Consider the following 27,206-nt stretch of genomic DNA (forward strand, 5'->3'; position numbering starts at 1 on the left):
ACAGGTGACGTGGGGGTGAGAGTTAAAATAACAAATACACATTCTCCCTTGGGGTTGGTTTGATCCAATCAGCCACCCTTTGCAATTCACACACATGCACACAGTCTTACACCAGCTGTGGCTAATGATGCAGTGGCAGTGGTAGAATAGCCACCACATGTGGTCTCTTTGTCTAAAGCCAACAGAGCACACATCAGTCTAACACGCGTCAGTCTTCAGGCGTCGTCAAAGTCCACGGTGGCTTTCAGTGCATCGTAACACTAAAGCTCACAACCCGTACAAACAGGCTCTCTCACTCTAGCTTGCTACAATTTCAGTGCAGCTAGTAAAACAAGAGAAATGCACAAATTAAATATAGACAGAAAAAAAGCAGTGGAATGCTGAATGCTGTTTATGGTGACCTTTTCTTTTACATTAAGTTATATTTACATAAAATACAAATAGAGGAAATTCATAATGAAATAAAACATTTAAGGCAACAGTACAGTGACAGCTGTAGACCTGCAGAGGTTCTGGTGGTTGTGTTTCATTAAACTTTGCACTGAGTAAGTGAGCACTCTGCATCTATGGACAGGGAGTTGTACACAGAGTATATCAGAGGAATCAGAGGACAAATTTAGATGCTTAATAAAAATGCTAACATCTACTCAGCTTTAAGGCAAACTGTGCAATGCCAGAAAACACGTACTATTAACAATAAAGTTTTCTTGTTTTTACTCATCATGCACAGAACTCCAGAACTAACAAGTTACAAATAGAAGGTCGCCCAGGTTAACTGAATGTGGAGCTTAAGTTACTGGAAGAAGAGTGGTAGAACAATTCAAATATATGGATATAGTTCTGAGAAAACTTATTTGTTCCTTTCCCGATTCTTAGTTTTTTCCATACTGGTATTAATTAAAAGTTTTCAGTCAAAAAGCAAACTTTAATATCAGATGAGAAAAAGCCGAGTAAATGCAAATGCTGTTCAAACCTTCCCAGTCATGCGTGAAAAAGTAATGGCAACAACAACTGCAATTAAGTCTTTGTGATAGCTGATAGTCTTTTACTCCTTCTCTGTGCAGGAATTGCTTTAATTTGGTCAGACTGGAGAGTTTTTGAGTTGTTCAGAGGTGGACTTGCTGGTGTGTTTAGGATCACTGTCTTGCTGCATGACCCAAGTGGGCTTCATCCTTAGGGCATGAACTGATGCCTGGCAGAATTCATGTCTAATGTTAATTTTTCTTTGGATGGTCTGAAAGACCAAGCAATTTTTTTTATACATGGATGGACGACGTAGACGCCTTTGTGGCATTTAATCATTCTTGTGTTGTTAAGCCAGTATAAAACAGGATGTGAAAACTGCCTGCTAATTTCTCTCACATTTGAAATAAATTTCTAGCCCTCCTTGCACAGCCACTGTTGTTAAGTACCTGACAATGTTTTAAATGTCATGAATATTTTAGCAACAACACCACAAGTAGTTAGGAGGAAAAAAAATTTGTGTTTTTCCTCGGTCATATTTATTTATTTTTTATCATGTTTTATAATCTGACATCTGTTGTTGCACAACATTGTAATCATATTTTAGCAGGGCTGTCTAGTGTTCAACAAAATCTCTTAACGGATGTTCATTATGCTAATGTGCAGAGAAGTAAATGCAGCTCTTTGGTTCCTGACCTCATACTGTGAGCACAGCTACATTTGTGCACAAAGTGTTCTATAATGTATGTGGCTGCGAGACTGAGTTAATATCTCAATTTTATGAATTGAACTGAATAGTGTACGCCGAAGTGTTTAAATAGATTAGCAAAATCTTAAGGCCTGTGCGAGTATGTGTTTATGCACGCTTACCTGTCTCAGTGTAATTATTGTGAGTGAATCAAAGGTTCAGAGCATCAAAGTTAACATTAAACTGATTTCTCTTTGTTCTTTTATCTTGCCCAGATGAAACACTAGAATTGACACCTCATTTTTAAACTTTCTTTTCCCCCAATTTTCACTCAAGCCTTCTCTTCTTATCTCGTCCCCCCCCAGCCCCCCCGTGCTCCCCCTGCGCTCCCCCGCGCACACATCCAATCGAGCCAAACTTTAAAGACCCTCATCTCTCTCCCACACAATCACATGCATGCACACGCACACAAAGTGGTGTTTCTGTCACATAAGAGGACATTGTATTGACTTACATTGATTATTTCCTACTCTAACCATGAATGCTACTTACCTAATTCCAACTATTATGACCAAATTCACTAAATGAGGCAAATTGGTGTGATGAGATCACAAAAAAGCGCTGAGAGTGCACAGCGCACTGATTTAGAAACAAAGACGCAGATAGTTTGTTCCAGTGATGACCGGCATTCTGCCAAGAAGAGTGCAAATTAGCTTACATATACATATACATATACTAATCTGAAAGAGCAGAGAAGGTGAGAGAGTGTGTAATCTACTAACAAAAATTTTACAGTGCAGTTTTTAAGAGCATGGCAATTTAAATAAATGAGAATCGATACATTTATTATATTTATAGACAAAGTCTTCTGTTAGGAATTCCGCTGGATGGTGTGTCTATAAATCGGTGGGATCAATACTGATGTGTAGAAGAATACAAAAACATTATTTAGCTCTAAGCTTGCACGCCCATGTGTTAATGTTACTGCGATGTACAGTGGAAGGCTGGAGATATGCAAGTCAACATTGTAAGATTCATGCACTCATGCAACACTTTAGACACTCAGTCATAGCAATAGCTGCATTTTGACAAACATTTCAGTATGATGTTACTGGTCCAACAATAGAGAAGGAAATTAAAGTGGTCTGTGTGGTCACTGCAGAGAAAAGGTGCAAACAACATTTGAGGCATCTTTCTGTGTAGAAGTGTGACTAAAAACTAGCAAATCAATCAGCCCACTGTAAGGGACAATAAATATGCATCCTTGAATGTGTTTTATATTGAGATTCTTCTCTCCCCGATGCTCCAACTGGAGTTCATCTAGGTTTTGCCCCATTTCATCAAAAAAACAAAACAAAACAACAACAACAAAACTAAACAAAAAAAAACAAAAACAGTATTACTGAGCACCAGTAAGACTAACAGGATACAACCAATGTTTTGGCACCTTGTTTACAGCTTTGAGAAAACCAGTCACACCAAGTATGCACTCACACTGATAAAACTCTCCCCTTCTTATTCCAAATAAATGAACCTGCCTAGTGACAGCTATTATAACCATTTCAGGCGCAAAATAAGATTTTTCTTTTTTTTTTAATTTAGTTCAATAAAGTGTTTGCTGCAAAGCTTAGTAAAATCACTTTTCTCTGGTTCTTTTAAATGTTTTCGTCCCAACTTTTTATGGTCTTAAAGTGAAAATCCTACAAAATACATATGTAATAAGGCCAGCTGCAAAGTTACCTGTGGCCATGGCCTTTTGGCTTAGTTTTTCTTTTTACAGTTTTTTTTTATAAACATGAAATGTCTGATTATACATGCAAGTGTGAAGATATTTCCAGTGTTTCTGAGTGTGATCAAAAACACAACCTGAGTGTGTCAGAAAGCACCGTTTGATACGCTTGCAAACACAAGCTGTAACAATGCCCTCCGTTTCAACTGTAACAGGATTAAAAGAAAAAAAAGTTCAGCAAGAGTCCACTCTTTTTTCTTTAGACAAAGAAATCAAAAGGGCTTCTTTGTTGAAAGGATAAAGGCTTTGTCTGAACAATTACACACTCACTTTGTTCCTGTTTTCTTGCTGTTTGGAGCTAAAGACTGATATTGCTTTGGCTACAGGTATACACTGTGAGCAAGACTACCAGATAAAAGCAGGTTTGCATTTCCCTGGCTCTCACTAACGCACCCACTTGTGGTGATAGATATTGCTGTACTGGGGAGTGAGCATATCTAAATATGCAAATACTTTAGCTGTTTTCTAACTTAAAAACAAATCAAAAGAGGAGAAAAGGTAAATGCATTGCATTTAATGACAATCTATTAAGATATGCATCTTTCTTTGGCAGTGGAACAAAGACGTGCCTGTATGCTATGAAAGATAAAAGTAGGCCAAGACATAAAGGGAGAGAGAGAGATATTGCCTTTTGTTACACTGTAGTGCAGCATGTTTTGAAAAGCAAAGCAGGAACATCATAGTCTTATTGTGTCACAAAAAGAAACAGTATAAATCTTGCAAAAGCAAAATAAATGGCAGACCACAGAGCAAGAAGTAAGATAACAAAACAAAGAGTATCTATGGCAAATGCTAAAATATGACATGCTTTGTAGAGCCACTACAAAGAGTCTCATAAGGGAGCTGATAACAGCTTAGTGATACAAGGTCTATGGGTAGAATCTGCCACTGAATCACAACATTAATTTTTCAAAATAGGAGCAGCCAAAAACACATCTATGCACAATAAGCACAATGAGAGTATGACAGAATACAAAATTGGCTAGTTAAATTACAACCTGATTCTGCAGTCAAACCACGGAAATCAAGCTGTACGCCATGCATGTGTGAGCCCGTGTGTGTGTGTGTTTGGATGTGTCTGTGAAATGCCGAAGTGTGTATATGTATGTTCATCGCTGAGGATTATCCCCTTGATTACTTATATTATCTGGGTCCTTATGTGAGTGGGTTAAAGAGCTCTAATAGTGATTACCCTACCTATGTGTGGGTGGGGACTAAATATGCATCCAATTTCCATGTTTTAACAATCCAAACCCACACTACACCTGCTCCAGCAGGCTTCATTTCCACTGGGTTGTTGAGTGTCAGTGGAAAGAGACAGTAAAGAGACATTCATGAAGATTGCTCTTCAGAGTTTAGCCCTGTCACCTCACCTTTACTGTGTCAAGCTTACATGTTCTCCCTGTGTCTGCAAGAGTTTCCTTCAGTTGTTCCAGTTTCTTCCCACACAGCAACGATATTCCCAGTGGATTCCAGGCAGGATTATTCAGAGTGAGAACATTTGATATCATAGGATGTGTTTTGGTTTTGTCTATTTAAGTGCAGGACACAGATGTATGTGGTTTGGAAACTGTATACTATGTGTGGACTAAATTACTTTAGTCTAGGAAAGATGATAATTTTAGTTATGGTCAGATGATTTTGATATTAACCAAGTGCCTCCAGTTTGTACTTAATCAAAAACACAAGGGATGATTAATTGACTACTAAAGGTAAGTAATATTTGTAAGTAAAAAAAAATGCTGCCAAAAGCAGTCTATTGGTGAATGGCCTGAAATAGCTTTATTTCTTGGTTTCTGTACACATTATCCACCGTGTCTTTGCTGTGCATTTCCATTACCATGTATTAACATATACAGTGTAAAAGATGGGCATAGTTGCTGTGATGTCGCCTATTGGTTTATACATTTCTGTTCCAAAGCTTCGGAAAGAGAATTTTGCTCTTGTCATCTTGGGATTTTGAATCCGTATGAAAGTGAAACTGCACGTTCCTGACAATCTCAAGTCTTTAGCTAAAGAGCATATCACGGATAATACTTTGGCACAATATCTCTAAAATTAGGAACATCACATCTCGGAGTGATGATGAAAAAATAGTTCATGCATTTATTACTTCTAGGCTGGACTACTGTAATTCATTATTACCAGTTTGTTCTAAAAACTCCCTGAAAAGCCCTAAGTTGATCCAAAAATGCTGCAGCGAGAGTACTGACAGGGACTACAAAGAGACAGCAGATTTCTCCCATACTTGCTTCTCTTGACTGGCTCCCTGTTAAATCCAGAATTGAATTTATAATCTTTTTACTCACATAACAGGCTTTAAATAATTAGGCTCCATCTAATCTTAAAGACCTCATAGTACTACATCACCCCAACAGAACACTTCACTCTTAGACTGCTGGTTTATTTGTGTATTTAAAAGTAAAATGGGAGGCAGAGCCTTCAGCTGTCAAGCCAATCTTCTGTGGACAAAGCTCCCAGTTTGGTTTCTACTTTCTAGATAGTCTGGATCAGCGGAATCCTCCTTTAGATATTCTACAATAGGCCTAGAGTGCTGGAGGGCTTCCCATGATGCAATGAGTATTTCTTCTTCACTCATTTTTTCCCCCCACTCAGTATGTGTTTATACATCACGCTGCATTTAATCATTAGACATTATGACCCTGGTTCTGCTGGAGGTTCTTTCCTGTTAAAAGGGAGTTTTTCCTTTCTACTGTCGCCAAGTGCTTGCCCATAAGGGCCATCTGATTGTTGGGGTTTCCCCTCCATTATTGTGAAGACTTTACCTTACAATATAAATTGCCTTGAGGTGACTATTGTTGTGATTTGATGCTTTATAAATAAATAGAATCGAACTGAACTGACATTTGGAACAATCAAAATATATGCCCCAACATTGTGACAAGGCAACAATGCACTTATAAAGGTAGAGCAAGGGCCGTTTTCCAATTAGCTTGTACAAGACTTTTAAAATATTTTGGCAACCACAGCTATGCCCCCTAAGGAACGCATTCGCTACACTTTACAGAGCCAGAAGCTATGTCAAGTTTTGTATTGTATGTGGTATGTGATACGTGTCATTTCAGAATAGGATTTGATGTGACATAAATACTGGTATGACTTCGTGTCCAAGGCTGGAATCTGGAAGTACACTAACATACCCAGTTCCTATAGATGCTGAGTACTTGCTGCTTTTATAAGGAACTTGTATGACCTTTAATCACTCTCTCTCTCTTTCAAATGTCATCAAGGCATGTCTGCGCGATGCCTTGGTGACATTTGAAAGGTATGCCTGTCACAAAAAATGCTTATTTGTATCTTTGGTGAAGCATATATAACTCCAGCTGTCTGACTGCCCTTTCCCACTCAACCCCCAGCCAGTACACACACTCAGATAGACACACTGACACATTACAACCAGATGTGCCACACTCATTATTACTGGCTCTGTTTGGCATCTATAGAGCCATCTCTGTAATTACCATGCCTGTTTCCATTATCAAACACTCACATATGCCCATATGCTCTCACAGACATTTAACAAAGCCATACGCACGCCAACTTAGTCCTCAAGAGCCCAGTCGCTCTAATCAGTGGAAATAAACAAGGGAGGAAAGGAGGACATCTAAGAACGAAGGAAAGAAAGAAAAAGGGTGCAAATGAAAGAGGGTCAGGGGAAGACAGAGGTGGAGGGAAGGGAAGCAGGAATGAAGAATAAGACAACAGAGTGACAGTAGGAAGGAGAGAAAAAAAGCGCAGGTGTGACGACACATATTGAGAGGCAAAGACACAGATGAAGTGAGGGATACAGCAGAGAGAGAGACAATGAGAGATGTGTGCTGGCAAAGCAGACCATCTATCTTTCTCTCCTGCTGCCATAAGCTTTCTTGACACAAACCCAGACAATTGGCTATAACTGTCTGTGTGTGTTTATCAGACGATAATACCAGCAGATGCCACACACACCTACACAAGCACCACCCTGGGTCCTGATGTGTAGCTTAGTAGAATAGTAATCAAGCTATTCATTAGTGCAGTAACAAAGGCTATTACTGGCTAATCAACAATCTTCAAACTCAATCGAGGAAAGCTAATAGAAATTTAATCCAACAGCGTGCTTGAATATGGTGAAGACTGTCTGTGAGTGTGAGTCTAAGTGTGTGTGTGTGTTTTGATATTAGACAAAACAATTAACTCATTGTGTTAAGATGAAGAAAAAGACTTTGTTGTTTCAAACAATTACAAAAGCGTAACAGTCATGGAGTGGAAAGAAGACTAAAATAATTTGTCCTGGAATGTTTTCTTGAGAATCAAATAAAGATGGCACTTCAAGTGAAATCATTGTCTAAATGGATTAAATGAAACCACCATGATGCACCTGGGAGTTTGCGTTCACTCACTGTGCTCATGGGTAGACAATAGCTGAAGCTGCTATCCATGGCCATGATTCAGCATGTGAACATCTGCAAATTGATTTGGAGATCACTGCTTACAGTAACACTAGAAATTGTTTGATATGATATATATTGTTTGCATATATATATAGTACTCAGTCTGTGCATTTGCTTTATGCTCTCCATTTGAAAGCTTTCACATTAAACTGTTTTTTTCCTTCCTGAACATCTAAGTAGCATTTGCAATCGACCTGTTATATATCTAAGCGTTCTAACTTTACCACTTAAGTGTAAACGTAGTAGCCATTGATTTGGACAATCAAGGTTAAGCAAATTTGCACAGAGCAGACAGTGTGTGTGTCTGAGTGTGTTCATTTTCCTTCTGTTGTTTAATTTCTTGGCTTTGCTTTATCTGACAATTTGTAACTTTCTAACAAATACAAATGGTCACATTTTGGTGCCAATAAAAAGTCTGGACAAACTGACCTCACTCCCATCTCCACTGCAGTTAAGTCCTTAAGTATCTGAAGAATGAATTATGCTGCTAACCATTTTTATACACATTACCTACTTTCATATATCCAAAAGTAATTGGACACACTAATGTAGCTTTAAATATAAGAATTGTTTGTAATACTCTGTTGAAAAGGGCACTCTACTGGACCATCTCTGTCTTCAGTTTTGTCTCCAGTCGATACAAAGCACGCTTGGTTGGTTTGTTCATTCATTCATTCATAATTCAACATACAAGTTAATCTTGGTTTCAAATATCAACTAAAGATCTTATATGATACTTTAAGCCAAATACTTATGAACTTGACTGGACATTAACATCTGTCTTCCTCCATCCAACCAACCATATTTATTACAAAAAAGAAAAAGAAAAAAGGAAACAAATTCTGTTTCCAATGAAAATAAAAATGAATGCAATGGTTTTCTAATAATTTAAACCTTTTATTTAATTGTAAACAGTATAAAAATGACATGCCAAATCTATAATACTATGTATTGCCAATAAACATTAATTTTAAGGTTTTGTTTTTTAAATTTAGATTTTGTTTGTGAGAAAAAAAGTGTAGTAAGCAGACATAACCAAACCCACCAACAGTCAAAGACAATGTGCTAGATAAAGATGCCAAACACAATACCAGAAATGAATGATTTAAAGAACGTATTTAAAAAGTAATATGTTGTAGTGACAGTGACTGTCACTGAATTATGTTGATTATATTACAATCTGTCGCCTACAGAATATCTGCCCTATTTCATGTTATTGTTATAATTGCCCACGTGTCCTGGTAATTGTGTCTACATCCCAACTACACTTGGGAGGTGATTAGGAAAATCCTGCTGTCCAGTTCTTCTGTGGGGAATTAACTACAGTCACAAACCAGTGCAATACATGCCAGGAATGGCCAGATTGCGCAGGTTAATATTAGGTCACTATATTACTATATGGCATGCAAGCAAGTAAAATGTTTGTGTGTGTGTGTGTGTGTGTGTGTGTGTGTAGGCGTGTACTGTATGCATGCGTGCCAACATGGAATTTCAGAGGCTCTGACAGCTTAATTAAGAATATGCAGGCAAGTGACACAAAGACCCAATTAACCACAGTGACATAACTGGGTCGCCATCAGCGATCATCACACATGATCTGAAAGACACCTTTGATAAAATTCAGTTTTAAATTATTTGTGTTTATTTTGTTGTTTGTTTTTGTGTTTCTGTTTAATCTGTTAAAAAAATTAAACAGGAACACATTTCTATCTCCTGGTAATTTTTCTCCTATGCTGTAAGCAAAAGACACATTAATTAGGGGTATATATATATATATATATATATATATATATATATATATATATATATATATATATATGAATAAGGCAGTTTACACAGGTTTACCCTTAAGGTTACTGCAAAGACTTGAAATGATAGATTTCTACAGTGTTTTGATCAATTGTTTTAATAGTCAATGTTTGTTTTTTTAACATCAGTCCAGCAAAAATATGCAACTGCATTTAAACACATCTATCATGATTTTTTTTATACTTTGTTTTTTCTAGTTGAACAGTCGCTGCTGTGACAAAGAATAACAACAATGAAAGGAGTGCTGGGAGAGGTGTTTGCACAAGGTGATTATGACAAAGGTGGTTGTAGCCAAATTTAAACCTGCTTTTTGTTTTTTATAGTCAAAGTCACATATCAATCATTTTGTGATCACATCATATATAGTCTGAGAATTCTACAAAGTATTGTACATAAAAAGAAAGACAACTTGGTTTATATTTTTAAAAGAGCTCTAAGTCTAGAAAATACATGGACTTGGGCTTTGAGGAAAAGTACATATAGGAGAGGAAAAAAATAACTCCATGTGCATTAGTGTGAGGAATAGCTGAGTACTCTCCAAGGTGTCCCTCACAGACAGAATTGGGGCACAGGCGGACACCCAGTGTGACTGGGACAGGCCTACAGAGGCCGCTCTATGAACTAATGCTTTTGTGCAAAATGGTACACACTCAGTAAACGATGCTTGACGTGCAAATCATACATCAGAATTTTGCATGTTACCAGTATTTCTCTAATTATTGTACTTTGAATGAATTAATAATTATTTGTCTATTAGCAATATTTAATACATGTGCATTTTTACTACTGCATTATCCCTCAAAACTGAAGTAATGCAACTAATCTGTTCACATACAGACACGTAACCTTATGAGTAGCAGAAAGAACAAGACAATAGGGGGAAGCAGGTAGAAGCAGGTGAAATGTAGGAGAGGCAAAAAAGGAAGTTGCTCAGCACTAAAGGAGGTCACAGATGTGCTGAACAAAAAGCTTGCATCGGCTTCTCCAGAGCGCACACATGCACACATGCACACGCAGACACACACACACCTGCACACACATTATGTGTTACCGCTGAGATTTAACACAGGTGCAGATGCTTCACAGTGATCTATTAGACTCACCCTCTCATGTCAACATTCAAGTGTGGAGAGAGACAGAGGGAGGAAAAGATGGATGGGGAACAATCTCAAGAGAGGGCCGGATAAAGAAAAGGTATTTCCACGGCAACAGTGAGGGAGGAAAAGATAGAGAGTTAGGGGAGGCCGTGATTATGCCGGTGGAGGAGGAGGAAACGCGGAAAGCAGGCTAAGAGGAGATACCTATGGGTGATCCATTAAAGCTAAACCGGCACTGTCAACAAATAGGGAGAGGCAGCGAGAGAGGAAGGAAGAAAGGGCGCCTGTGGAGGAGAATGGAATGAAAAGAAAAAACAAAAAGGTGATGAGGAGGTAAGGAGGCTACGAGAGGGACAGTGTGATTTAGAATTTTATATGGTCTGGCCACAATTAGGGAAAGAAAGATGAGGGGGAGAGGAAAGAGACTGGGTGGTAAATGAGTGGAAAAGGGAGTGGAGGACCAGTTGGTGAAGATATACAGTGGTAATCCATTAGGCCCAACAATTTGGAAAACATAAGAGAAATAAAAATCATGAGAGGAATGCATGGGAAGAGACGAGGCAAAGAGAAAAAGGGTAAAAGCAAAAGCATATTTTTCCTTAAATCAAAAACTGAGAACAAAAAAAGGGAAAAACAAAGGTATTTAAATGTGCATGAGTGTATAAAATCCACCAGTAATTCCTCCCAGCGCTAGCTTTCTTAACCTATCTCTCTAAGCAAAAGAAGAAACAGACATTACATACAGTGGATAGAGTACCACAATGGAGGATTGATGGATGGGTTGCTCTTTTGAGACTCGGTGCAGGTGGTTGGCGAGTAAATGGGAAAAAGATGTGCAAAAAGTGAAGGAAGCAGAAGAGAAGGTCAGTGACTTGAAAGTGCAGTTCAAAAATGAAGGAGAAGCACATAAGAACATAGAATTTGTAACATTACAACTATTTTGGAAGCCAAAAAATATATATATCCACCAGGAATGTGAGTGTGCAAAGCTTGAACCTTGAATTTTTCAAACACAGGTAGGTCATTAGTGGAAAAAGTACTATATCTAGTAGCTGCAATTGAAACAAACAAAAGAAAAAAGAATTCAAAAATATTACACAGCCGAATCAGGAGAAAACTACTCCAAGAGCTCTTAGGAAAAGAAAATGTATGGGACCTGTGATAGCAGTAATAGCAGTTGAAGGCAAGGCGGAAATTCAGAGATGACAGTTTTGGGTGAGAGTGTTAGGGGATGGAAAGCTGAAACGAGACCCTGGGCTCAAATCATTAGACGGAGAGGCAAGACGAAAAACATCCAAATCCACTCAACAGCTCAGACACCGTCAAGGGAACATTTCCCCAAACAGATGCTGACCTAGTAACAGCTGGAATCAGAATCAAAACCTCCAAAAATCTAAAGGTCAAAAGGTAACAATTTAACTTGCCATAGAGGAACTGAAAGTTAGGAAATTAAAAAAGATTAGAGTCGTTCTCTCCTGCGTTTCAATACCAGATGCTGTACTTTTTGTTCCTGTCTCATCTGCAAAACCAGAATGCCACCAGGAAATATAATTCTGGAGCGACTCAGCACACACTTTTATAGCAGCTATGTGAAATATGGTGACACAGATTCAAGCTGTCATAATATGCAAGAACACAACTGCCTGACTGCTTGACCGCAGTTGCATGGTCGACGCCTTCATTTATTTATTTAAACAGCTGGGTGTTCCTCACAGATTGATGGATTCTCATTCATATTTGAAACAATTATTTAAATGGAAAAACAGATAATCGCACTCATACGTTGATAAAATGGAAAAAATAGCTACATTTTGTTTACCACAACAAACGTTTCAGAGAAGAGCAGTTGCATTAGTTGAGATTACAGAGGTTTCTCAAGTCTTTAAAGGCAGTGTAGCATCTAACCGACTTTTCTGGTTGCTGTGAGTCACTGCTCAACTGATTGACAGGTTGCTAAATTATAGAACAGCCCCGTGCATGGTTATGGGTCAGCGCAGCAAAAGTGTCGAAGCTCTCTGTAGCTGTGTCTCTACTGCTTTATATCTCTGGACAGTGATGTATTTTGCCTCTCCCCCCCTTTACTAAGTACTTCAGCATCACTAATGGGAACAACAGAAGACGAAAGAGTGGGGAAAGGAAGCAAGATGCAGAGAGGGAGAGACACGGAGAAAGAAATATAGATGACATAAATACTAGGGGAAATGTACATTCCAAACTTATTTATGCACTTTAGTGTACACCTGTAGTGTCTGACTCAGAAGTTAACTCCTCAAGCTCTTTTATACTCAGGCGGGTGAGCAGTTCATAGTCTTAGAAGGTGGATGGCTGCATGGTTAAGGTAGTATTTAAAAGTGACAAACTAAAAGTTGAAGATGTATTTAATTAGGAAAACTGAGGTTTTTAACTCTTAACATTGTATCGTTTGGCTTTTAATAGTTGCACATACCGAAAGCAGGTACCTAACAAAGGGAGTCTGTGTAGATATATAAAAAAGAAATGTGTGTGGATGTGTACACAGGCAGTACATGTTACAAGTGGGAAGCTAACCCTTTTCATACTTTTACAGCAAAGTGTTTGTATGCGGATGTCAAAGCTGATTCACTGTGCAGTGTAGGAGTACTGATGACACTCTATAATCATTAAAGCATGAAGAGGCTCTGAGCTGATTGGGGGCATGCTAATCCTTTTTAATTGACTCTCCAGCTCTCCAGTGTTATTAAAACCACCAAGTAACAAAATCAGCTTTGTTTTATTAGCTTGGTCAGCTGAGCAATTAGAGGCCTTTCCGTTATTTGTGTTGGATTTTGTTGATGGATGCGAGTAGGAAAATGGCGTATTTGCCTGGCTGCCTTTGTCTGGAAAAAATTCAATATTAAATACAATGACCGTTTTTAATTACATACAGATTTCATACATACACAGTTTAATAGAGGTAATGAATGTATTTGACTTCAATGCCAGAGATTTATCATCATTTCTCTCAGTTTGCAATGACTAATGTTGGCTTTCTAAAAACCTTGACAATATTTTTTTCTACAAACAGCCACTAGAATGTTACCTTTTAATTGATAATACATGAACACATAATTGACTTAGCAAAGTGATGACTCATTCCATGCACATTTGCCAAAGTTATAAGAACAGATGGATATAATAGTGTTCCTATGAAGACAAATGAGTCTAGCCATTGAAAATAACATTTTAGAAGAATAATAAGGTTTGTCAATACTCCATCTTTGAAGGTACATTTTTCCAAAAGCTGTCATTCAAAATGAAGCAGTGATTTTAATCTAAAAACAAGGAGCAGATGTTATTATGGGCAACAGTTTTTTTCTTTATGGGATCCTGCAGAAGCATAGAAGCACTCTTTCTCTAAGGGCAGTAATCTGGCACCTTCTTCTGACACCAGGAAACCATGGATTATGCCAAAAGCGTCTTGGCATAGTGTTTGATTAGTTAATGTGTGAGAAGTGTCATGGTTAATAAAGTTGAGAAAAAATGTATTTATATTTGATTTAACACCATTAAACATACAAATAGTATGTAGTATGTAATAGTAATAAGGGTCACTGCAGTAATGTTTTAGTGACAATCAGACAGCTTCAGATCATGAATCTTTGCAAATGATATTTTCTTCTAATGATTACACAGTCATCATCTAATGATAATTGGTATTTCATGAGAAGATGAATTTATAATACATATAAAAAAGGAAAACATATGAAGTGCACTGACAATGACCCCCTTTAGTAACTCACAAGACTACTTAACTGAATAGTTATGCAAGTAAAAAGCAATTAATTGGTAGCAATTATTTAAAGCCGTGGCTTATTAAGTGTTTTCCAGCTTAAGTCCCAACTGAGGAATTTACCGTCCCAATTGCTCTTGTAGTTAAGTACATAAAATTATCTGACAACTTTTCCAAGCAGCAAGACTGAGAAGTATTTTTAGGTCCTAAATGATTTCATGTTCATTAAATATTTATGGAAATGACTAGAACCCTTTTGTAGATGTTATGGATTCATGTGAGCAACTTTACAAGTGTAAAAGTTTTCTGTGGTCTTGAAAACTTACAAGGTCTAACAACTTATAAAACTTGACAGAACAGAAGAGAGTTTTGTTACTTGACACCGTTGCACCCCGTGTCAAAACTGTGTGTTCATTCATCCATGACAACACTGTCAAGGATTGCCGAGGGCAGCATGGGTAGCTGTCTGACAATGCAGTACACTCTAGACTGTCATGCTACCATCAATCCACAGCTTTGTCTCGAACTATGTCAAGAAAGACAGGGTGCATGAGGAAGACTGAGAGACTGTGATAGTGACAGAGAGAGACAAAGTGAAAAGAGAGTACAAGAGAGTCAACACAAGCTGTTGGAAGCATTAAAGAGACAAAAACAGAGATTCACACAGAATAACAAAAGTGGCAGACACTGACAAAACAGCACGGCATAATAGCATAATAACAGAGATGAGAAACTAGAGATGGGAAAATCTTAGAGATTTTCTAAGAAATAGAGTAAATGAATTGAAAATAGTCACGAAAATCCAAAAAAACCTTAAAAAAAAAAAAAAGAGTTTACTGTTAGCTAAAGCGTTTGGAGAGGTAAAGAAATAAGAGAGGTGGTTTTCCTATTCTGAGATATGTGGAGGGATCTACACAAAAGCCTTCATTATGTCCTCTCCTCAACCTTTGGTACCATACATACAAGTCCCAGATTCATAAAGACTCAAACCTCAGACCACATGGAGCTAAAACTACATTGCTGGCCCGCATACTTCCTGTACTCTCTAAGGGGGGAGAAAAAGATGCAGGTTAAGTTGTCAAAATATAGAGTTGTTGTACCTAATGAGAAGCTTGACTATTTGAATGTTGATTGATAGTTTCCGTAAATGGCCCAGATGACGGACAAATATACTGTAAATGCTTATAGTTATAGCTGAAAGAGCACAAGTCTAAACGTTGTGCAAAAAAAGCCAAGATAAACATTGTGGTTTCGTATTTTTATAAAACAGTTCCAGTCACAATCTGGTGACAGTCCTGTGCGCTCCGAAATGAGCTCAAACACAGGAAAAGGAAGAAAAGCTGAAAGAATGTTTTCAAAAAAACAAAACAATTTGTTTGCAGTACATTTTGTGAAGAAAATGCTGTATATTAGCATCTCAAGGTCTAGTTAGAACCAGCGATTGGAACCAAATGGAAATGAACTGAGAAAACAAGCCAGAGATAAACTAATTTTAAAACTGCATAAAAGCAGAGCGTAGTCAACAGAATAGCACAGAGGGAGTCTGATAAGCGATGCTGAGGTTTAGCAATGGAAAAGTCACATTTTTCCTCAGTTCTGCACAGTCTGCTGGCTTTGGAGTGGGATCTGACTAACGCCTGCATTTACTGACACAGCTTATCGCTGGATGAGCAGCCTCCCAAGGCTCCGAATCACAGCTTACACTGGATGTATATATTCTCTTTTCTGTGAGTGTGGATGTGTATTCAGTTGTGACATTTAAAAAAAAAAAAATACAAAGTGGTTATAAAAGACTTGTAGACCTATATAGACTTATTGTGCTATACACTCAGTTAAGGAGCATAACAGATAAAACATATTATGTATGTCTATGTGTATTTTCTTCCATTTGTCCATTCACGTGTAAGAATCCATACATCATTAGATGATGATCATAATCCCTCTCGGCATTACCAACATCCAACTACATTACATGGACCGCCAAAACAAGACGAATGGTGCTCTTGCTCATTTTCCCAATTTAGATATTACTGCGCAATGATAGATCATCACAGCAGCATTTTAATAATCTTAACACCCTTTCAATAATTCACCTAGGTAGTCAGAATTAAAAAAAAAAAAAGATTGCTGACTAATCTGAGGATTACGGTGATGATTTCTGACAGAGGTTGAGGATCAAGGTAAAATGTGATGGGAGATGAGCCATGGGGCTTACTATGCTAGCTCAAAGAGGATTAAGGTAAGGATCTATTGGGGAGGCAGCATTACATAAATTGTTTTTGTGCACAACAAAACACGCACACAGAGGCACGCACACAGTCTGTCATGCACACGTGTTTCCCCAGAGAACAGCCACAATGAAAATGACTTTCATTGTTCTGGTATAGTGGTCAGGTCATTTTTTCCTTCTTCTTTTTTTTTAATCTAAGGAAATGTCATGTTCATCCAATGCTATTAATCAAAAAATACACAAGTAAAAAGTGCCAGTCATGTCTGCTTTTATTTCACTATTACATATTACAGCATGAATCGCTGTATAAATTCATTTTCATGGACAATCTGATGCAAGAAGCAGGGATATTTTACTGATAAATTCATTTTTAGACTTAGTCATAGCTTACAAAGAGTTGATCTTGCACTATTTAGCTAACAGAGGCCCCAGAATGACATCAAGAAAGCAAAAGGAATTTAAGAGATCTTCCACCTCTGGACAGGATAAGAGCATGTCTTATTTCACACTGTCACCTTCTCTGTCCATTTAAACGCACTCTGCCAACACCACAGCTATAACCTCGGGAAAGATTCTGCTAGTAAACGTCATCATGTGACACGTTAACAATGGCCACTGCGGGGCCCGAAATGGACTTGTGTCTGCGTACAGTACGAGTGTGAGAATGAGGTAGCCATAAGCATTTTGGCCACACCACGCCACTGATGCCTTCTGACAGAAAAGTCTGCTGTGATTTGCGTCACAAAGTTACACACCGTGCACGCATACACACACACACACACACACAGACGGGTTACTGCACAAATGCATGTCTAGAGTTATTCCACATTGGTTAACGCAGCAAGTCCTTCACAAAAAAAAAAAAGAAAGACATTGACGGTCATTGCAAAAGAAGTTAGGAACCAGATGCCTGTGTGTTTGTGTGCATTTTGTGTGTGTGTGTGTGTGTGTGTGTGTGTGTGTGTGTGTGTGTGTGTGTGTGTGTGTGTGTGTGTGTGTGTGTGTGTGTGTGTGTGTGTGTGCATAAATGTGTGTGAAAGCTTTGCCTCCTGGTTTCACACAAACACATCTGTATACCACGAATGTCCCAGCTACCTCTCGGGAAGGAGTAGGTTATGCCTGAAGGTAAAACGTCTCCTTTCTGTTGCTGGCTGTGATAAGCTAAAACAACAACCTGGGCGATGCCAGCTGTCTGTGTATTTTGCTCAAGGACACTTTAGTAGGGAGAACTTTGGCATGATATGGAGCTTGAATTCAAATGTCATGGAAGAGGGTAAATAATGCCCCACGATGCCATAGTGAACAGTAAATAAATAAACAAGGTAATGGAATATATGCTTAATGTAAATGCAGCACAATATTTTATTTAATAAAATCTCAGTGAAAATTTAAATTGACAACTTTATTCATAAATTATTTTCTGCAAGGTAAAAAGTTACACCCACAAATGCAGAGGTAGGTGGTAAGCCATTATCCCTGTGAATAGCTCTGACTTATTTAGGGTGCAGATTGAGTGGTTAAGAATGTGATGGGAATTTGACAAGGCTCCAAAAGCATATACAGTTACTGTCTGACGTGTGTGTGTGTGTTTGTGTGCACGTATGTATGTGTGTGTGTGTGTGTGTTAGGGATGGACACATGGAGGGCCTGTCACCACACACTGATGTGTTTATTTCACTGCAGCTGGGGTAATCACTCACACTGAGACAGACGCAGACAGGCAAACACACAAATATTCACACACACACTAATTCATATCCCCACCTGCTATGTGCAGTCAACTGGCTTTGCCTGGCCTTTGGGGTCACTCCAACCCTTTCATGTGTCAAGACAACGACCTCTGCGAAAAACCTTTGTATGAACCACTCAGTGCCTCAGGTTTTTATTTGAAATAGCTGCTTAATTTCACCAGCAAGAAACTTTGCTGATGACTCCACGCTCTAGTTTTAGATACAGAAAAATGTGAATTACACTGGAAGCGCTTTTCATTGAACCTTGTGCTGCACCTGTTACGATTTTCCTGAATTTACTGTCTGTGTCCGTAAAGCCTTTCCTGTTGAACTGCTGAACCCTCCTCGCTGATTCCAGTAGCTTTCCATCAGCTTTTAAAGGCTTTCTATCACAGTCTAAAGAGATTTAGATGTGTCTCAAGGAATCACAATGCTTCAAATGGGAGCTTTAGAGTGAAAGAGAGGAGAAAAAAACATGTAGAGGAGACTAACTGTTGACAAGAGCAGTACTGTCAGAGAAATGTGAAAAGGTTGTAATAGCGCAGCGGCGTACAGACATTTTCTTTCCACTCTCGGATTAGGTTGACCCTGACCTCTCAAGGCTAGCTGTCAGGCAGCAGTTAAAATGATCACTGGCTAATCTCTTTCTTAGTATATGTCCCATAATACTTTGTGTGTGTGTGTGCATTCCAATGCTGTACCTGCACACATATTTGTCCCAATGTTTAGGTAATGAATAGGTGATGAATATTAATGTAAAATTTGAGTTTATTTTGAGTGGGGGGAGGTCAAGGAGTCGGGTCCTGCATGTTGACAGCCGTGCAATACCAGCTGGGCGTTAAAATGTGGCTATCACGTAACCCCGTCGCACTGACAACTTTACAGCAGTTGTCAACTTATATTAAAACATTTTTAGAGAGGTCACAGGACATCAGTAACAAGAACTGTCACTTAAAGGGAAAAAAATGTGAATGTATGTATATAAGAATTGGACAGGCGAAAGGGGACAAGGCGAATGTGAATGGCAAAGAGGATACGAACAAAGACGAATAGAAAGTCAGAACAGATAAAAAAGAGAAAAAAAAAGAAAGTCGGGGCTACAACCTGAGGTCATCAGCAGGTTTTAAACCTAAATCCTTCTAATCAGCTTCAGCAGACAGGGGAGACAGACCAATCCATTTGGTCCAAGATCCCATTATGACAGCCGAAAAAGAATGGGAAAAGGTAGCAAATTGAACACAGTGGAAAAATTGCTTCAAGAGTCCACGTGTGTGTATTGTGTGTGTGTGGCCATGGGATTTATGAGTGTATGCCTCTGTGCATGAATGTGTTGTGTTAGGTGTCAAAAGATAAAATGTGTTATGAGATGCAGATAAGGTAGGGCTACTCGTGTGTCATTAGAGATGAGATTGGCTACCAAGAAGAAAGTTGTCAATGTTAATGTGGTGGTGTTGCTGTCAGCTACAATGAGTAGAAAGGGCCTTCATGTTTGAATGTCCTCTGTGGTTCCTACTGTTAAAGTGACAACTCAACAAATTTATTTTCTTGATTTCCCTCAAAAGAAGAATTACTCATTTCTAGGAGCAGAAGAATACGATCACTCTGTTTTTTTCTTTCTTCCATACCACTCATTTCTCTATCATTATCTCTCTTGACACCCGTCCTTCATCTCTGCCTTTCTGCCACACTCTCCCTCACTTTGTATGCTGGTCTGTCTAAGTGCCTCCCGCACTCCCTCTCCTTCAGTTTCTCTCTCAGGGGAGCTGTGTACTTAGCTGCAATTGAAAACGACTATCAAACCCCAAGGATTGAAACCTGATTCAGAGACTCCTTATCCTGTACAACAGCCTTCTCCGAGTGCCGTGCTCCTCTTCCCCAGTGACCAACTAAATGAAATTATGTATTTATCCATTGAGGTGGGAACACAGCCAGATGAAACCAGGGAAGCAAAGAATGATGTGAATTGTAAATGGTGTTCTCCACTGTAGTTACAGCGCTACGGTAGTGGAAGTGACATGTGTGGCTCTTCCAAAGTGGGTGTTTACTGTGTGACACGTTTGATGAGTGAATAAATTACACATGTGCTGACAATATCCTCGAGTCTCACAATATTATCTCACATAGTAAAGGCAAGTAAGAGTATGTGTGAGTTAGCAATACATGTATTCATAGAATAGCTGGTCTTGAGCACAGCAAGTGTTAAATATCGTGTAATTTATTTGTTGTTTACTGAATCTGAATTTACTTTGGTCCAGGTTTCACTGCTATAAACATTATACAGAACTGTGCAAAAGTCATGAGTCATCCTCCATTGAAAGTTGGGAACTTCAGGAATAATTCTCTGGAATTCATGAAGGACATTCAAAAGCTTTTCGTTGGGTGTTGGCAGTGTTTTGTTTGCTGTCTGATCCTACACTGCTTCAGTAATGTCGAGGTCTAGGCTTTGAGTGAAAAAACAGCTAACGTCCAAAGAAAAATCTTTAAAAGAACTTCAGAAAGCCAAGAAAACTACTGCTAAAAAAACCTGTATTGTATCTGTGCAAATAAAGGAATTCAGGCCATTTTCAGTGTTTTTTTCCCTGCAGAACTCAAGTACAGTAAAAGAATGTGCAATAAAAATGCAAATGTACAGGAATACAGACTAAACCTCTGTATTCACTGGAGTTTTTTCACATCCTGTACTCAAATTGGCTCTCTGGGGACACTTAACTCTCAGCTTAAACTTTATGTTTTGGGATTATTGTTACCTCAGCGTACCGGAAACTTGTCAGTTAAACTAGGATTTAGGCTGTTCTCCTGATTTCCCCTGTGGCAGTTCAACATGATAACGCAAAACAATATCTTATAAAAACATGTCGGATGACAAACACCAAATCATTTAATACTAAACGCTGCTTATTCACCATGCCAGTTGCAACGGAAGACATTTACAAATGAAAGCTATCTTGACCCCTGCTGTGTTTTGGAGATATTGAATCTTATAAATTTTGGCTTCGTAATAGTAAAGAAATATCAATTTAACAAAATGTGCCAAAAAGGCACAAGAAATTTTTATTCAGCACAGCCTTCAACCACCGACTGCAGACTGTGAAGGAGCACGCGCACCCATCAAACCACTCAGTTCTGCTGTCTGTCGTTCAAAGTTCCAGGCAATTTCAAAAAGTGTCACATAAGTAATAACTGACTTTTCAGTGGCACTTTAAAGTTATTTCCACTTGATGATTTCTATTTTTATACCTTTTTACATCTATTGTTGTCTTCATTCTGTCATCCCCTCTCTTCAGTCACTTCCTTGTTCTGCTCTAGCAGTCCTCCTAATCTCACATCTTACTTAACATTCACTTCAGGTGGAAGTTAGCGATAACGCTGCACATACCTCAGCAGCTGGGATGCCCTCTGGAGGGCGACACTGTAACAGAACTTCCTGCTCCAGAGATACTTCTTTTCCCAGGGGTTCTTGTTCAAATGACTTCTTCAGGTCTGGGGAGAGAAACAAGAAACTTAATGCCTAGGGGCAAATTATAATGTCAACCAGACATCATGTGAGGCCATCTGGCAAAAAAGCCTCCTCTGATTCAGCAGTTAGGGAGACCAGTTTAGCAATAATGCTCTGTCAGTGTAAAGCAGGGACATTACCTAATTTTGACTTAACAATGACACAGTAATTATGAAGGTGGGGGTGTTTGAAGACAGCAAACATCAGCTGACTTCTAACACTCTTCAGTCCACAACAAGAAAAAACACTTAGTTACCTTAGTTTGCACAAGGATGCACAAAGCTAACCACACACGCAACAAGTACAGTCACTGCTCCGAATACTTTCAAACACTTTAGCTTCACACATTAAACCCAGTCTGCAATGCACAGTGTTTAACATTGCTTTCCTCCCATACAGATTTCTGAAAGCTGAGGAATCTCCAACAGGCCAAAGACAATAAATGATTCAAGCTAATGGTTCACATGCCATTATAAATGACAGCATTACAAAGCAGCATGGAATGTGCTGCTGGTTCTTTCACTGAATGTTTCAGAAAGGACTGTGCCGTTTTCATTTTGAAGAAAGAAAAAAACCCAAAAAGCTCAGAGTAGACGACTTTAGGACAAGAACCAGGACAACAGAACTGTGGCAAAGGGGACGGTAGAGAAAATACATCCTTTACATTAAACATTAAAAACACTAAAAGTTTATGTTTGATCTTTTTTATGGTCTTGTACTTATTACAGTGAGTTACACAATTTTATGAACTTTCAGACAATCTCACTGCTCTGGGAAACCTCTAACACTAGTTTTTCTATATTGGTCTGTGCGTGTGTGTGTGTGTGTTTTTTTTAATTGAACATTGCCCTCTGATTCATTTCATGTATTGGAAGTACAGTTTGCCTTTCAGCTCACCTCCCTAGTCTGCTGCCTTATGATATACTGCAATCGTGTATCCCTTTCCCGAAGTTGAGCTCAACACATGTAAAAATAATTAGCCTGCCACAGAAAACGGCTCATAAAGGCACGCTGTAACACGAGATAGATGGCAGCATTGCAGGACTTAGCAGGTCACTTTATTTATGGTGCTGATCAAATGCAGTGGATTTCTCCATAGGAATGTATGGAGTTGGTGTGGGAGTATGAGGCGAGAGACCACTAATTTTTTCATCTAGTTTTCTGGATGTACAGTAACTTCTAAAGTGTGTAATATGGCAACATCAATGCGCTTTTTTTCTCCTGCAAATTACTTTTTAATTAAAGTACTTACATTTACATCTCTTTAGTGCAAATAAAAGCAAGATTTGTAACTGGATGATAGTCTAAATAATTTAAATAATTTCAACAAGTCAGAGTGATGGATTATGTTGTTGCATACCATAAGAAAATGGAGTGAGAAATGTAGTGTTGGTGTTTTAGTAATATTTTAAATACTACTAATATGGCTTCATTTAGCTGTGGCAAGCTGGTAAAAACCTTTTCTTTAACTTTCAAAAGTTTGAGAGTCACTTTGTTGGTTGGGGGAAAAAGACTTGCAGTTAATATGTCCTCTGCCCTTAGTTTTTTAAAACCATACAGAGAACTTTCATAGTACAGACCAGTGTGTGCGTGCGTGCGTGTGTGTCCATGTTGTATGTACGTCTATGTGTGTTAACCTTGAATACTTTTGCTTTCCTGGTTCCCAGGTGTACTCTTAATCACCTTATCCGTCAGCAGTGGTACACCATTTGTGGACACACACAGCCACACACTAGACAGGACATTTTTTAATGCTGAACCAATCGACTCTGAGTCACTCTCTGGGTATTTCATCAGAGCATTCACCTTACAGTGGCTAAAAAGACATGGAAGGTGGAGGAGTGAAAGAGAAGGCAAAATGGGAGGGGGAGAAAGGGAAGGTGGAAGTTGGGATGGCAGGTGGGAGCTGAAAGATGAGAGCCAAAAAAGTTGGCAGCAATAGCAAGACCGTCTCTTTTTTTAAACACCAAAACCATCTGCTTGGTCTGAAGTCTTTTTCATGTCCACGGTGCCTTAATTAACTTATCCAATAAAAATGAAAACACCCTGTATCATCTTCATTTGTCTCCTTTATTTCTCACAAAATCAGCAATCCAGCAAACCTCCTTATCATCAGTCCAACGTTGACTATGTCTCTGTTCTCATGACTCAAACATGTCTTTAAAAGAAAATGAATGTACAATTCTAACAAACTTGAACGTCCACATTTGGTATGACCACTTTTATTCTTCAACTGAGCCTGAGGAAAGCTTTCGTGTAATTTATTGAAGTACAGTCTTCAGGAATAGTTCTCTAGGCTTCTTGAAGGACATTAAAAGCTCTTTTTTAGATGGTGGATGCCTTTTGTTCCATTCTCTGTCAAGATGATCACACACTGCTTCAATAATGTTGAGGTCTGGGCTCTGGTGAGGCCAATTCATGACTGACTCTATTCCACTGTGTGCTTTTCTATCCAGGTATGCTTTCACTGCAGTGGCACTGTGTTTTGGGATCATTGTCATGCTAAAAAATGGAGCTGTTGCCAATCAGACACTTTCCAGATGGTACTGCATGGTGGATCAAAAGCTAACCAAACTTTTTTGTGTTCAAAGTTCCACCAATTTGGACAAGATCCCCAGTACGACTGATTTTCAGTGCAGTTCTTCAGCCTTTTTTCTTTGTTTCTCTTCTTGAACCCCATCCTTCCATTTCTGATGAGCCTACAGCAAATACTAGATCAACACAACTGAAGGGCCGGATACATCGCCCAGGTCCCGTGGCAGGTCAGTCATTCAAGTCCAAATACATGAACAAGGCATTAGCTGTGAACATGCTATTACTCCAATGTACACTAATATAGGTAGTAACCGATAACTATGTGATTTTATTATATCCCAACCACACAGTGAGGTTTACTTTCATGTGATATGAATCAAATCAGATTTCATGCTTAGAGTCATATCAGTGAAGAGAGTTATGTGAGGACACAGAGTATTGTTGGGGCTGAATGATAACTTCACAATACAGTCAAGTCCCTGTGGGGGATGACAGCCTGAACAGAGCATGATGGTTCATTATGGGAGTAATCACCCAAAGCTTTAGCCCTAAATCCACCACATGGCTACCCACACAACACAGACACACACGTAGAGGAACAAATAGTGAAAGACAAAGAAAGACAGAGGCACAGAGATACTATGGCAAATAATAGACACTGGAGACAAGGACAAACAAGCTGGCACAGCACACACACAGACAGGACAGCAGCACACATGGTATGATGTTCACAGTGGTGCAAATAAATAGACTTTTATACGTGCCTTCAAATGTGCAAAATAAATAAGTAAATAAAACTACTGTAGACATAAGAAGAAAAAAGGGGAAGTGATTGAGGCATGAGACACTTCTTTTATGCCAGGCAATTCCAGGAACAATTTCCTAGTCTTAATTAGTAAGGGAGATGGTGAAATGAGGAGTTGGCTGTGAGTTGATTTCCATAAAGATTGAGAATGAAATTAAAGCAGATTAAAGCAAACTGCTTGGGGGGATGAATAGACATACACACACATTTACACACATTGATGACTTATGGCTGACAAATTGTCACCAGTTTGGTAGCAAGAGCACATGTTTATTTGAAAGGTGGGTTTTTTCGTTGTTTGTTTTTTAATTTAATTTTTTTTTTTTTGCCTTGGTTTTTTTTTTAAGTGTCTGTGACATTGCGTCTGTGACACTGGGGGCCACAGATGTGTGTTGCTGTGCACACATGTGCCCAAGAAAAATTACTGCATGCACAAAACAGGAGGTATAGCTGAATCATTTCACTGAACCCAGTTCACTCCCAAACTGCAGATAACACTATCCAGCTTCATAAATATAACAAAACCATGGATACATTCTTGAGAGACCTTTTTAGATTTACAGCAGAGTTGAGAAGCAGAGACCTTGTGCACTGTTCTTCATTGGGAACGCTCTTATATGTACAGTAAAAGAGTGTCAGCATTTACTCAAAAATGACCTCTTCATGCATAAACTCCTCGTTGCCTTTCTCCTCATCTCCCTCTCCTTGAGTCCATCATCGCCCCCTCCTTTCCTCTCCCTCTGAAACTTCTTCTTCCATTGCTCAAGTAAGACTGTTATTATGTTTGTGGTTAGTTTGTTGCCTCAGGCACCTCTACATAAGCACATTCAGAGCAATTATCTAGAATGGGTGTCTTTGCCTGTAAACTACCAATGCCAAATCATATTGGTTTCCCCTGATGCAGCTGCTCAAGCAATAAAGAGCAATGTGAGATTCTTGGGAAAAAAGGAGGAAAGGAGTCTCCTTCGCTTTCACAGAGGATAATTTGTGCATTCACATCCTTCACAATTGATTGTAATTAAAAAAAAGAAGAAAGAAGACCTGTGGCTTAGAAGAAAAGCAAATTGATGCAGATGATACAAGAAGAAGATATCATTTAATAAACATCAGAAAAATGGGATATAAATGGATCTGAAATTAAAACGTTAAATGATAACCATCCACTTAAGCCATGGCTATGGTGGAAAGAAATTACATTTGTTCTCTTGTTATTATAACAAAGATGTTTTTTTTTTTGTGGATTTGTACTTTTAAAGTCTTATCTACATTTCAGTTGCAAATAACTGCAATGCAAATTATTAAAAGTTTATGATATCCACATTGTGCTTTTTACACATCTTTTGTGATGCAGGCAGCCCAATTTTCATTCTGCCTAGTTAAAATATAATTATAGATATACTCAGTTCAATTATTTTGCATTTGTAATGACTGTAATGTGGGAAGCAGGAGGGACCAGTGGCTTATGGCAAAGTAATTCATCCCTCCATCAGTCAGTTTCCTTAGCTGCTCATCCAGCTTAGAGTCAAGAGGGCAAAGTGATCCATCCACCCACTTAACTGCTTATCCACGTAATCCATTTTATCAATTTATTCGAACATCTTTTTTACTTTCTAAATATTAATATTAGGGTTAAATGCTACATTGTGTGTAAATCGACTCTGAAATAACGGCTTTGCTGAAAACAGTATTTGACAAACACAAGTCCAAAACACTGTAAATTTCCAATCTAACCTCAGAGGTACTGTAGTTCATGTATCGTGTGTAGACAAGAGCAGAGACTTCCAAAAAATACTTAACAGTTGATAACAAAAGCCATCTATCACTGTCTAACATGGGCTAACTTCAAACAGATCAGTGAACCACAG

The 27,206-nt window shown here is 38.6% G+C and overlaps 1 protein-coding gene across 4 annotated transcripts in view; it reads right to left on the reverse strand.

Moving 5' to 3' along the window:
* Positions 1-27,206, reverse strand: part of unc5ca (unc-5 netrin receptor Ca) — a 186,327-nt gene that overhangs the window by 39,421 nt on the left and 119,700 nt on the right. For all 4 annotated transcript variants that reach the window (XM_085179177.1, XM_085179178.1, XM_085179181.1 and 1 more), the window contains exon 4: positions 21,882-21,985. In XM_085179177.1, the coding sequence (XP_085035303.1) occupies positions 21,882-21,985 (104 nt within the window). The remainder of the gene's footprint in view (positions 1-21,881; positions 21,986-27,206) is intronic.

The sequence above is a fragment of the Neolamprologus multifasciatus genome, chromosome 12 (genome assembly GCF_963576455.1).
Source record: "Neolamprologus multifasciatus chromosome 12, fNeoMul1.2, whole genome shotgun sequence".
In the NCBI taxonomy this organism is placed as follows: Eukaryota; Metazoa; Chordata; class Actinopteri; order Cichliformes; family Cichlidae; genus Neolamprologus; species Neolamprologus multifasciatus.